The 14,248-nt window shown below is 37.6% G+C and overlaps 1 protein-coding gene across 1 annotated transcript in view; it reads left to right on the top strand.

Moving 5' to 3' along the window:
• ankrd13b (ankyrin repeat domain 13B) overlaps positions 1-14,248 on the top strand; it is a 44,793-nt gene that overhangs the window by 14,616 nt on the left and 15,929 nt on the right. The window contains 7 exon segments of the mRNA XM_048161705.1: positions 11,115-11,250; positions 12,216-12,340; positions 12,749-12,794; positions 12,902-12,982; positions 12,985-13,044; positions 13,280-13,493; positions 13,708-13,774. Of these exon segments, the coding sequence (XP_048017662.1) occupies positions 11,115-11,250; positions 12,216-12,340; positions 12,749-12,794; positions 12,902-12,982; positions 12,985-13,044; positions 13,280-13,493; positions 13,708-13,774 (729 nt within the window).

The raw sequence follows: 14,248 nt of genomic DNA on the forward strand, positions 1-14,248 counted from the left end.
AACATTCATCAACTCACTCATCAGATATGGTAAACGGAAGCTCAACCATGTTTGAAACAATAAAGTTCATTTTCATGTGTTACGCAGCACATTTGAGCTTCTGGAAGAACCAATGAGGTTTGTTCTCGTGAGGCAAGCAAGTTCGTTTGAGCTTCTGTTTATGTTCACTGATCAATGTTTATATGTGAATAAAAGCATAAATTCAGTCTGTTCATCATATAAAGTGATCGAGTCTCTTCAGAAATTTGGACTAAACAGCTCAATTCATATGGATTAATTTTACCATCTCTTTATGAACTTTTTGAAGCTTCAAAGTTTCAGTTGCATAGCTGTCAATGGAGGGACAGAAAGCTCTCAGATTTCATCAAAAATATCTTAATTTGTGTTCCAAAAATGAGGGTGAGTAATTAATGACAGAAATGTCATTTTTAGGTGAACTAACCCTTTAATAAAATTAATGTATTAATTAAAAAAAAAACTGCATAGTTTATATTTAATTAGCACAGCTGATATGAGATGAGTTATGAGACAACATTTAACAGTGTTAGAGGTTTGTTCAAATCCTCATCTTGTGATTAACACCATTATCTATGGTGTTTAGATGGAACACATGACAAGAGATGACTGGTTGTCTGCATTTGTATATGACTGTGTGGTGAGATGAGATGAGATAAGGGACTGTGTGTGTTTGTGTTATTGAATGTGTGTTGTCTAGTGTGTCTCAGAGGGATATATAGCTGCATTTCAGGTCACCAGAAGACCATTCTGTAACAACTGATGTTTCCCGAACCCTTCTCCTCTGTTCTGTCCTCCTCTCAGAGCCGCTAATCTGTCTTACAGAGTTACAAATTTCTCTCCGTCTCTCCCTGAAGCTCTAAGAACCAGTTATCAATCTCATTCCGTCCCTCACTCAGATACTCCCTCACTGGCTAAAGCATGTACACCTCCTGACAGTTATCTCCTTCTCTCTTTCCCTCTCTGTCAGTCATCCGAGCCGACTCTAGTGTCAGGGTTGATTGGAGATCCCCACAGGACTGATGTGAGAGCCATCATTCACTTAAAACTGCAATTTTTCTTCCTTGTCCTGCATCTCCTATCTGTACTCCTCATCCAGAGTTACCATAGCAACCCCCACCCCACCGCCCATCCACACCCTTTTTCTCGTAGCACTCATCTCGCTCTGGGGACCAGGCTGCTGTTTTTCTAGCTAGAGGCCCTCAAGGGGCCGCCGGGCCTCAGTTGTTGCTGTTGAGTGCCTTCATGATGTTGCGAAAGGGGCCGGCTAATTACAAAGCAAAGTGTCAGACACACAGGAGTTTTCTGTGATAAGAACAATAACATGATTGAAACTTATTTTATATATATATATACAGTACAGTCCAAAAGTTTGGAACCAGTAAGATTTTTAATGTTTTTAAAAGAAGTTTCGTCTGCTCACCAAGGCTACATTTATTTAATTAAAAATACAGTAAAAAACAGTAATATTGTGAAATATTATTACAATTTAAAATAACTGTTTTCTATTTGAATATATTTCACAAAGTAATTTATTCCTGTGATGCAAAGCTGAATTTTCAGCATCATTACTCCAGTCTTCAGTGTCACATGATCCTTCAGAAATCATTCTAATATGCTGATCTGCTGCTCAAGAAACATTTAATGTGTACAATTGTACAAAATATTTGTGTACAATATTTTTTTTCAGGATTATTTGATGAATAGAAAGTTCAAAAGAACAGTGTTTATCTGAAATCTAATCTTTTGTAACATTATAAATGTCTTTACTGCCACTTTTGATTGATTTAATGCATCCTTGCTGAATAAAAGTATTCATTTCTTTAATTTCTTTTCAAAAAAATAAAAATAAAAATTCTTACTGACCCCAAACTTTTGAACGGTAGTGTATAATGCTACAGAAGCTTTGTATTTCAGATAAATGCTGTTCTTTTGAACTTTCTATTCATCAAGGAATCCTGAAAAAAAAGTACACAACTGTTTTCAACATTGAAAATAATCATAAATGTTTATTGAGCAGCAAATCAGCATATTAGAATGATTTCTGAAGGATCATGTGACACTGAAGACTGGAGTAACGATGCTGAAAATTCAGCTTTGCATCACAGGAATAAATTACTTTGTCAAATATATTTAAATAGTACAAAGTTATTTTAAATTGTAATAATATTTCACAATATTACTGTTTTTTACTGTATTTCTAATTAAATAAATGTAGCCTTGGTGAGCAGACGAAACTTATTTTAAAAACATTAAAAATCTTAGTGGTTCCAAACTTTTGGACTGTACTGTATATATATATATATATATATATATATATATATATATTAGTGCTGTCAATCGATTAACAAATTAATTTTAAATTTTTCTGTAATTAATCACACCTAACATTAAAGTTTTTTAATATATATATATATATATATATATATATATATATATATATATATATATATATATATATATAGAAACAACATAATGACAGTATATTTTAAATATTTGATCTAACAGGTATCAAAGCAGTTATCAAACACTTCACAGTCTTCACTGTATAATTTAGATCAAAATATAGATTAATTTTTATTAAAGCTACAAAAGTTATTTAATTAAGAGCAGTGAATGATTTTCTTTTGCTTTATTAGGCTGCTGTCACTTTAAGACCTGACGCAGATCTGCATTCATTTCTCACAACTCTTTGTTTTCATTTAAGACTTTTTTTTTTTTTAACTCATTTAAGACTGTGCTTATGAAGATACTCGACAAAAGTTGTATTTTGGCATAATTTTGTGTGTTTTGTCCTTTCAAACACGAAAGAGAACGCTTTTTGGCTTTCTGTGCGCACGAGTCGTGTTTCTATCACACAGACAGGAGATTCAAAGACAGCGCGCCAGTACAGCACTGCATTCTCTTCGGTGTCTTGTCACACTTGAATGATTTAAAAGCATTTGCATTAATAAGAGCATGATCATATAATGTAACGCTAGCTAAAGGATGACAGAAAACGAAAATTTTGAAAGTGGATTTTAGCGTGTTGACGGGTGATTCTTTACTGGCCTAAGTTAAAGGATTAGTTCACTTTAAAATGAAAATTACCCCAAGTTTTACTCATACTCAAGCCATTCTTTCTTTCTGATGAACACAATCAGAGTTATATTAATGAATATCCTGATGCGTCCAAGCTTTATAATGGCAGTGAACGGGGGCAATGAGTTTGAAGCTCAAGAAAGCGCATCCATCCATCACAAACATACTCCACACATTTCCGGGGGATAATAAAGGCCTTCTGAAGTGAAGTGATGCGTTTGTGTAAGAAAAATATCCATATTTAACAAGTTATAAAGTAAAATATCTAGCTTCCACCAGACTGCCTTCTGTATTCAACTTACAAAGAAAGTGTAACTCCTCTTGCAGTTCAAAATGCTTATGCTACGTCCTACGCCTTCCATATTCAACTATCGGAAAAATTATTCAACTTACGCTTTTTCCATAATTTGAATACAGAAGGCAATCTGGTGGAAGCTAGATATTTTACTTTATAACTTGTTAAATATGGATATTTTTCTTACACAAACGCATCGCGTCGCTTCAGAAGGCCTTTATTATCCCCCCGGAGCTGTGTGTTGTACGTTTATGACGGATGGATGCACTTTATTGAGCTTCAAACTCGTTGCTGTTCATTGCCGCTATAAAGCTTGGACGCATCAGGATATTTATAAATATAACTCCAATTGTGTTCATCAGAAAGAAGAAAGTCATATACACATAGGATAGCTTGAGGGTGAGTAAATCTTGGGTAATTTTCATTTTAAAGTGAACTAATCCTTTAAAAGAGCCCACCCTCGAATTGCTTCGGTATTCTGGTCTCTATAGATATGGCTCGGGTCCCTCTTTCAATGCATTGCAAATCTGTGGGATTTTTTTAGGCCCGTTTTATCACTCACCGGGGGTTCAGTCTGAACACTTAGAAAAGTTAGATGTGCTGTGTGCTGAAGTTTATTAGGGTTAGTTAGATATTTGTTCATGAGCAATTTGTGATAGCCATAGCACCACTAACTAAGGATAAATAATGCACACACACACAGACACAAAAATGAACACACACACCTTGTGTGGAGTGTAAATAAGTGCACTGAGTTAATTTACTGAACTCCAAAGCAGCTCTCGCAGCACAAGTTAAGCCCTTGGGTAATAATATGTTTCCATTACCACACGGCCAATCAAAATGCTTCATTAAAAACAGCAAACATGGCTCACATGCAAGTCTCTAAATAAAGCTGTCCTGACTCTCATTTCTGCTCCACATACACGATTCACCATGCACTGCCTGCCATGACCTTGCTTTCAGAGGGTATGCTTATAAATATGGACACGACCACAGCCAGCCAACTCATCAAATAATGATTAATGGGTCATCCTGCATCTATAAACACAAGAATATTTACTGAATTGTGTGGTAGCCGTGGAGGTGAACGGAATGATTGTGTGTGCGTTCGGATGACAGTGAGTGATGATCTTATTATAAATGATCCTCCCATAAGAGAATCATAAACACTTTTGAAACTCTTGAGACTGCTGATGACAGAGTTGACTGGCTCAGAAGGGACTGAGAGATTGAGAGAGATCACTCAGATGAGAAGCTGGAGGAAACAGTATGGCTCGCTGCTGGTTTTCACAACTGAATCACAGTGTGCTTAGCGCGGATCTCAGTTTGAGTGTAGAAGTATTTCTCACCGTGGCTGTTGGGTGCCATGTGAGCGCGGTCTGTGTCATGTTAGGGTGTGATGCCTTAATTATCGCCTGCCACTTCTCTTTTCCATCGCACTCTTTCACTTCTGCCATCTTTTCCTTTTACCTGCTATTCTTTCTGCATAGCAGGTGGCCAGAATGGTGCTTTTTCTTTTCTTCTTTCTGAAGGCTTTCTCAAGCTTCTCATGTACTGCAGTTAAAACTTTTGGTAACACTTTAGTATGGGGAACAATTCCCACTTTTAACTAGTTGCTTATTAGCTTGCATATTGGGTGTTTATTAGTACTTATAAAGCTTAAAATAATAACCTTATTAAAGGGTTAGTTCACCCAAAAATGTAAATTATGTCATTAATGACTCACCCTCATGTCGTTCCAAACCCGTAAGACCTCCGTTCATCTTCGGAACACAGTTTAAGATATTGTAGATTTAGTCCGAGAGCTTTCTGTCCCTCCATTGAAAATGTATGTACGGTATACTGTCCATGTCCAGAAAGGTAATAAAAACATCATCAAAGTAGTCAATGTGACATCAGTGGGTTAGTTAGAAGTTTTTGACGCATCGAAAATACATTTTGGTCCAAAAATAACAAAAACTACGACTTTATTCAGCATTGTCTTCTCTTTCGGGTCTGTTGTATATCCGCTTTCACTCCACAGCGACACAGTCTTCTTCTTCTTCTTCTTCTTCTTCTTCTTCTTCTTCTTCTACGGCGGTTGGCATCCAGGTAATTGGTGCATTACCGCCCCCTTCTGCTCCGGACAGTGACACGATTAGGACATCCGCGAAATGCACACCTACGCACCATTTTAAAAAATATAGCAATACCAAAATACAAACAATGTAGAATAGCTTGAATACAGCGTGCATCTCCCTCAGACTGTAAACGAAGCTCGGGCGCACTAGATAACACGTCATCAGCGTCTTACGTCAGCAGCATCACTACAGAGTCGTGAACCACACTCGGAGCAGAAGGGGGCGGTAATGCACCAATAAGCTGGATGCCAACCGCCGTAGAAGAAGAAGAAGAAGACTGCGTCGCTGTGGAGTGAAAGCGGATATACAACAGACCCGGAAGAGAAGACAATGCTGAAAAAAGTCGTAGTTTTTGTTATTTTTGGACCAAAATGTATTTTCGATGCTTCAAAAACTTCTGACTAACCCACTGATGTCACATGGACTACTTTGATGATGTTTTTATTACCTTTCTGGACATGGACAGTATACCGTACATACATTTTCAATCAAGGGACAGAAAGCTCTCGGACTAAATCTAAAATATCTTAAACTGTGTTCTGAAGATGAACGGAGGTCTTACGGGTTTGGAATGACATGAGGGTGAGTCATTAATGACATAATTTACATTTTTGGGTGAACTAACCCTTTAACCCTTAATCCTACCCAATACCTAAACTTAAACACTACAACAATTACATTACTAACTATTAATTAGCAGTAAATTAGGAGTTTGTTGAGGCAAAAGTTGTAGTTAATAGTGAATATGTGTTCCCCATACTAAAGTGTTACCTGACTTTCTTTCTTCAGTGGAACACAAACCAAGACATTTTGAAAGTCAGTGAGTTACTAAACAACACTGGACCTTAAGAGACATTCTTAAAAATATATTATTTTGTGTTCCTCAGAAGAAAGGTGTAAGCTGGGAATTAGTCTCACCCTGCATGCATCCCAATGGGCATACAGCGTATCCATCCTAAATAGTAGGCTATGTGAGATTAGAATAAGTGTGTCCCAAAGCATAGTATGTTGAAAAGAGTATACCAAAAGTCCCTGGATGGTCTACTAGTTCCAGTAAATGTGGATCTGTGCACACTCTAATGGCTAATGTTGCCCACAACCCATTGTGCTTTGGAGAAGGATTCAGTTCAGAACTACAAACACAAATAAAAATTGTAAAAAAATAAATAAATAAATAAATAAACCCTACAAACATAATGGATATTGAGCGACCAACGGTTTAGTAGAGAGTTTCATATAAAGGAGTTTGAGTGACTAATAATCAACATTTAACCTGATAAAAAATATTTGGTAACACTTTATTATGGAAGATACATATTCCTCATTAACTGCGACTTTTGCCTCAATATACTGTGAATTTACTGCTTATTAATAGTTAGTAAGGTAGTTGTTGTAGCATTAAAGTTTAGGTATTGGGTATGATTAAGGGATGTAGAATAAGGTCATGCAGAATAAGGCTTTAATATGTGCTTTATATTCTAATAAACAGTCAATATGCAAGCTAATGAGCTACTAATTAAAAGTGGGAATTGTTTCCCATACTAAAGTGGTACCAATGTTGTTCATTTTGGCAGCCATTTTTGATTTAGCCTTAGTCTTTATCTTCAGATGAAAATGCTCCTTAGTCTTAGTCACATTTTAGTCTTTCATATTTTAGTCTAGTTTTAGTCGACGAAAAGTCATTGCAATTTTGTCGTTTTAGTCATTACTTTTAGTCAAGCTACAGTTACCAACATTACTTTTGATAGTTATTTTATATGTAGTCTTTAGACAAAATAGTCATTATAATTTTTCTCTTTAGAGCAATTCATGTTAGCTTATTAAAAATTTGAATCAAGGTAGCACGATTTGCTGGCTTGTGTGGGTTGGGGGTCACCGTGATTTTGCCAAGTAAGACATGTTCCTGGATCGACATATTTTGTTGATCCTGGAACAACATTCCTGTCAGAAAATTTAGTCTTAACCCTATTCCTACTCCTAAACCAAATCCTACCCATAACTTATCCCTAAAATCATTGGGGGGAAATATGTGAATAACATTGATGTAGAAGCACCTAAACCTGGCTGCAATCCTAAACTTGACGTAATCGGTAAACTTGTCCCTAAAATCTGATTGGTTGATTGGAATGTTGCTTCAGGATCAACAAAGATGTTGATCCAGGAACATGTCGTACTTGGTGAAATCACATTCACTGTGGGGGTCAGTCCGTTTTGACCTCGAAAGATCAACCAAAGTGTAGGTCGCACTCGCAGATTTAGTCAGCAAACGAGCAGCGCAATATAGACCGACTGAATGACGCTTTAATTTAAGTAGAAAATCTCAAATGAAGATCGTGGAACTCCAGCTTACTTGTCTGTGTTTACACATCATCCGCGTTTCTTCCTCGGAGTGAGGCCGGTTTCACACCGCACGAGTCAGCAGAGCGTGCATGTGTGCATGGTTGCCAGATTGCACAGATTAAGTAAAACGTGTTCTTTTAACAGAAAAGCTCTGATTGGGGGCTAAATTCTGGAAATCTGGCAACAGTAAGCATGGACGCTCGCAGTCTGTAATGTTTTGTCTCCTTTATTCGACAAAAAAAAATGATTTCAAAAGAAAGTCTCGTCTTTTTTTGTTCTTTTTTCGTTTTTCGTGTTATTTTAGTCACGTTATCGTTAAATGACATTGGTGTCGCCTCTCATAGTCTAGACTTAGTCATGGAAAAAAAGGTCATCATCGAACATTTTTCATCATAGTTTTCGTTAATGAAATTAGCACTGGTTACCAAATATTAATTTAATGTTATCCATGTTATATTTCATCTGCAACTAAAATGTAAACTTTTATTAACTTTAAAATGCATCGTTATGCAAAAATATAAGGAGAGTTCTCCGCATGAAAGACCCACGACTGGCAGATCAACGTGCTGTTTCTGTTCTCTCCAATATATAAATTAAATTAAATTAAATGTAGAGGATGTTAACTGTGACAAGATGATTGACAGACAAGTTTACGGTGACAGGATGCACTTAACTATGCGAGTGTCTGTTTAAGAGACGCAATTTTATGATGTGATATATGACCCAAAGCTGGGGCCTGTCCAAATACCCACACTTGCGGTCTTGGCCACTTGAGAGTATGTGCACAGGAAGTAAGTGCACAAGGCTGTCCCATGTCTTAAAAATGCCAAAGCGCAGTGCCCTGCCTGAATGCACACTTAACCCACACTATATAGGCAAGGTGTGTCCCATCATGCATTATGTTCAGGAACTCACGTGCCCCAAAATCGCAAGATGTTGAGTAAAACATTCGACTGTAAGTTAAATTAATTACAAATTACATATATTTGGTAGTAAAACATAAAGTGCTGCACATTTTTTTTGGTGCAAAGATGAGTCGGCAATGTGTATTTTATGCATACAACATTTGCAACTGCTTTTTAATTAAACGCTAATTTAATTAAATGCTACAATTTTAAATTGTGTCTTCTGTTACACAAGTACTACTGAACAGACATTTAGAAGTTTATTTCAAAATGCAAAGTATTGAAAATCAAAATAAAGTTCTGTAAACACTTGCAACAGTATAAATGTGTCCCATCGGGTAATTAAAAGTTCTACACACAATTGCAGTCTTCATGACTATTTGAATACTTGGGATAAATACAGGAGTATACGTCATAAAAGCAGACAAGTGGTCAAATGCAAAGACCGCAAGTATAGGTATTTGGACAGGCCCTTTGTCTACTCTTCTGCTACATGGTCAAAATGTATGTATTTTTTCTTCACAAAAAGAGTACATACTTTTACAGCATAGTATAAGTGGGTGAACTGGCACGCAGCATTAGCCTCAGACTTCACGCCCACGGACCGTTGGCTGAACGTCTGAGGCATATGGCACACAAAACTGGAAAAACTTCAGGAGTTTCTAAGTCATCATCTGATTGGATGAATCCTACAGGATTTTCAGGAGATGTGTCACGTTCTTTAAAGGTGCCATCGAACATTTTTTCACAAGATGTAATATAAGTCTAAGGTGTCCCCTGAATGCGTCTGTGAAGTTTCAGCTCAAAATACCCCATAGATTTTTTTTAATTAATATTTGTAACTGCCTATTTTGGGGCATCATTAACTATGCACCGATTCAGGGGGTGCGGCCCCTTTAAATCTTGTGTTCCCTGCCCATCTAGCTCGCTAATCTATAATACAGTGCATTTACAAAGTTCACACAGCTAATATAACCCTCAAATGGATCTTTACAAGATGTTCATCATGTATGCTGTATGCATGCTTGGGGTCATGTGAGTAAAGTATTTATTTGGATGTTTACATTTGATTCTGAACGAGTTTGATAGTGCTCCGTGGCTAAAGCTAACATTACATACTGTTGGAGATATTTATTATAAAGAATGAAGATGTGTTTATGAATTATACAGACTGCAAGTGTTTAAAAATGAAAATAGCGACGGCTCTCTGTCTCCGTGAATACAGTAAGAAACTATGGTAACTTTAACCACATTTAACAGTACAATAGCAACATGCTAACGAAACATTTAGAAAGACAATTTACAAATATCACTAAAAATATCATGTTATCATGGATCATGTCAGTTATTATTGCTTCATCTGCCATTTTTCGCTGTTGTTATTGCTTGCTTACCTAGTCTGATGATTTGGTTGTGCACATCCAGACGTTAATACTGGCTGCCCTTGTCTAATGCCTTTCATAATGTTCGGAACATGGGCTGGCATATGCAAATATTGGGGAGTACACCCCGACTGTTACGTAACAGTCGGTGTTATGTTGAGATTCACCTGTTCTTCGGAGGTCTTTTAAACAAATGAGATTTATATAAGAAGGAGGAAACAAGGGAGTTTGAGACTCACTGTATGTCATTTCCATGTACTGAATTCTTGTTATTCAACTATGCCAAGGTAAATTCAATTTTTAATTCTATGGCACCTTTAATGGTCTGCCTGGAAACAAAACATTGTGAAGTCAAAGCCCCTCATGGAAGATGAAAGCAGTCGTGTTTAGAACTGTGACAATGAGCGCTTATCAACTAAACACTGGATTTTCACAAGTATGTGAAGTATGTGTAGTCAACGGCATAGACTCTTTAAAATACGTCCATAAGTTTTACACACCGGTCTGTTATTGTAAGGACATTGACATTACATTTCCACGCCCCAAACATGACTCTGAACAAAACAAACTGTGATTGGTTGCTTTACATGTCAGTCAGACGGCCTCTGGGCGGTCCTTGGCCAATGAAAGCTGCTATGGAGTCCAGATGTTCTGCCGTTACTACTGGAGTAACAGCTTTGATGAGGTATACAGTGATCAACAAGAAAAATTAAAAAAATCTCTAAACTGTTTAGGCCTCTATACATGGATTAATAGAACAGTAGAAAAAAATGAGGTGAGGGAGGGTTGGAACACAAGGTCTTATTCAAACCTGCATTTTAGCACAAAAGCTCTGCATCTCTGGAGAACATGCATCAACAACTAGGCCACAGCTTTGATAGATCTCTGTTTAGGGCAGAAACAGAAAATTGTGTTTGTCAAATATTTTACTGCATGAAGTGGTCAATAAAACAAATCTTTCTCTGTCTTAAAGGTCGATTTAGAAGTGTTGGACCCACGGGGTCGGACTCCTTTGCACCTGGCCGTGACACTGGGTCATTTAGACTGTGCCCGTCTGTTAGTCCAGCATGGAGCCGACGTCAGCAAAGAAAACAGAAATGGCTGGACAGGTGATACAGCAAAAAACTCCAATCACTTTGCATTTTGGGTAGGGAGTACAGAAAATTGGGGCCTGATAATTATTTACACTACTGTTCAAAAGTTTGTTTTCAGTAAGATTTTTTTTTAAAGAAATTAATACTTATTAAAAAGGATGCATTAAATTGATCAAAAGACAGTAAAAACATTTAAAGTTACTAAAAGATTTCTGTTTTAAATAAATGCTGCTCTTTCTGTTCATTAAAGAATCCAGTTTTTTTTTTTGTATTACAGACAACAAAAAATACAACAAAAGATATTAAGCAACACATCACTTTTCAATATTGATAATTATAAGAAATGTTTCTTGAGCAGCAAATCAGCATATTAGAATGATTTCTGAAGGATCATGTGACACTGATGACTGGAGTAATGATGCTGAAAATTTAGCTTTGCATCACAGGAATAAATTACATTTTAAAATATATTAAAATAGAAAACAGATATTTTAATTGGCAATAATATTTCACAATATTAAATCAAATAAATGCAGACTTGGTAAGCAAAAGAGTTTTTTTTCCCCCTGAAAACATTTAAAAAAGTCTTACCAACCACAAACTTTTGAGGGCCGATAACTGATATCTGGCAGATATTGAATATTAATAATAAAATTAATAATGCAATTTATTTATATTGCACTTTTCTCAAACCCAAAGCACCACAACACAGAGTAATAATAATAATGTTATTTTGTCTAAATAAATACAAAATAAAACTCTAAAAACTAAAATCCATCATTTTAAAAGCTACAAGTTAAATTTAGGCATCCTAAAATGATCATGTACAGAATGAAAAATAGAGTTTAATTTCTTTTATTTATTAGTGTTTATTAATTTATAAGTGTTTTAAGTGAGCATTTATTGATGGCAAAGCTGCATAAATATATCATGCATCCCTAATTTTGGTGTCACTTTAAACGTTACCTTCTGTCTGTCAGTGTTGCAGGAGGCCATCAGCACACGTAACCCGGAGCTGGTGCGGCTGGTGCTGCGTTACCGTGACTACCAGCGCACCACTAAGCGACTGGCAGGGATCCCACGATTACTGGAGAGACTCCGACAGGTCAGCCCCAGTTGCGTCTTTATAAACCCTGAACCTGTTAATGACAAAACAACAAGCCACGAGCTTAACAAACAGCTTCTTTATAACCACCTGCTGCCTGCACACCTGAGCCCTTCATTCCAGTAGATTCACGCATGCAGATTAAACAAACAAGTTTACGGGGAACCACTGCGTTTGTTTGCAAGACCTCTCTTTTCCTTGTCTCTACCAGTTTTTTTCAACCTTGTAGCTTTCTTCCTTTTGTTTATGATGGATGTGCGAGCTCTCTGGTTCTCCCCGGTCCTCATCTCTCCGGGAGTTTTATTATTCATGTCTTTCCCTGCAGAGCTATCTGTCTCTCGCTTTCGGCCTCCCACTGTACACTTCTCTCTAACCTTCTCTCTCCCTTTTGTTCGCCTCGTCTTTCAGGCACAGGATTTTTACGTGGAGATGAAATGGGAGTTTACAAGCTGGGGTAGGTTATATGTTCTGTAATCATATGTAAATGGTATGTTTAGACAGGCACTTCCTCTTTCCACATCCTCATGTCCTGCTTTTGTTGAACTCTCCCTCTAATTCCAGTTCCGCTCGTGTCTCGTATCTGTCCGAGTGACACATATCGGGTATGGAAGAGTGGCCAGTGCCTGCGGGTGGACACAACGCTCATGGATTTGAGCAAATGACCTGGCAAAGAGGCAATCGCAGCTTCATATTCAGGGGTCAAGGTGTGTGCGACGGCTTATTTCCTGCACTGATTTTGTTGCCGAACAGCCTTTGTTTTTCCCTGCCTGTTACCTTCAAATACGATTTGGGTTTGATCTGCGCTTTTTTCTCGATGCCACTTCTCGCTCAGCTTTCTTTCAAACAAGCCATCATTGGCATGGAAACAACCTCAGTCTCACTTCGCCACAGTCTCTAATTGGCTTCCTTCCGTTCGCTCTCTCTCCACCTGTCATTCAGACTCCAGCGCCATGGTAATGGAAGTGGATCATGACAGACAGCTGGTGTTTTGCGAGACGCTGCCGTACCACTCTTCCTCTCCCACCTCACCCTCCCGCACAACCGCTTTGAGCCTTCTGGGGGCGCTGCATCCTAGCGACGAGCAGGTGGCGGCCCGTCTATCCGCTCCCGTGGTGGCCACGCAGCTTGACACCAGGAACATCTCCTTTGAGAGGTGAGCACATAATAACAACTGCCAAGTCATTGTCGGCAATTAAAATTTTAGACCGTAAGGGCATCGTAAGCCTTTATTTTGGCTTTACTGTAAAGCTGATGGTGTGAGCCAGCACTTTTGGGATAAGCTTCATCATAAAAATGTGTGATATTGGACTCACCTCTGTCTGCACGGCACGTCGGCCTCCTGGTAACGTGCCCGGATGTCTCCACAGGAATAAAACAGGCATTCTTGGCTGGCGGAGTGAGAAAACAGAGGTGGTGAACGGGTATGAATCAAAGGTATGGCTTATATCACTGTATAATATAATAATATATAGAAATGTCCAACTTTATCTGCATACATACAGCATACTCGTGTAGGATGGTATATAGTATATCTCAAATACTTGACTGCTTGTATCGTTGCAAAATGTAAACTATATTAAATGTGTATACTAAATGTGACTATTAGGCATGAAGATATTAGGATATTATAAACATAAACATCATGACTTTCTGTAAAGCTGCTTTGAGTCTATTGTCACCTCTGGTTGGCCATTGTGTTCATGTGCTCAACAGATATGTCTGTGATTAGCTTCAATGATTTTGAAAGCAGACGTCTATCAGCAGATCCCTAATATATCTGCTGATAGACGAATCCACCGATAGACGATCGATAGAGAGCTCCCGTGTGTATCTGTGTAAGCGCTCAGTGAAGAGTGTCAAAAATGTCTATTTACAACATGTTTTTAAAGCGTTGATCATTGTAGCCAG

This window comes from Megalobrama amblycephala, linkage group LG16, assembly GCF_018812025.1.
Source record: "Megalobrama amblycephala isolate DHTTF-2021 linkage group LG16, ASM1881202v1, whole genome shotgun sequence".
NCBI classification, from domain to species: domain Eukaryota; kingdom Metazoa; phylum Chordata; class Actinopteri; order Cypriniformes; family Xenocyprididae; genus Megalobrama; species Megalobrama amblycephala.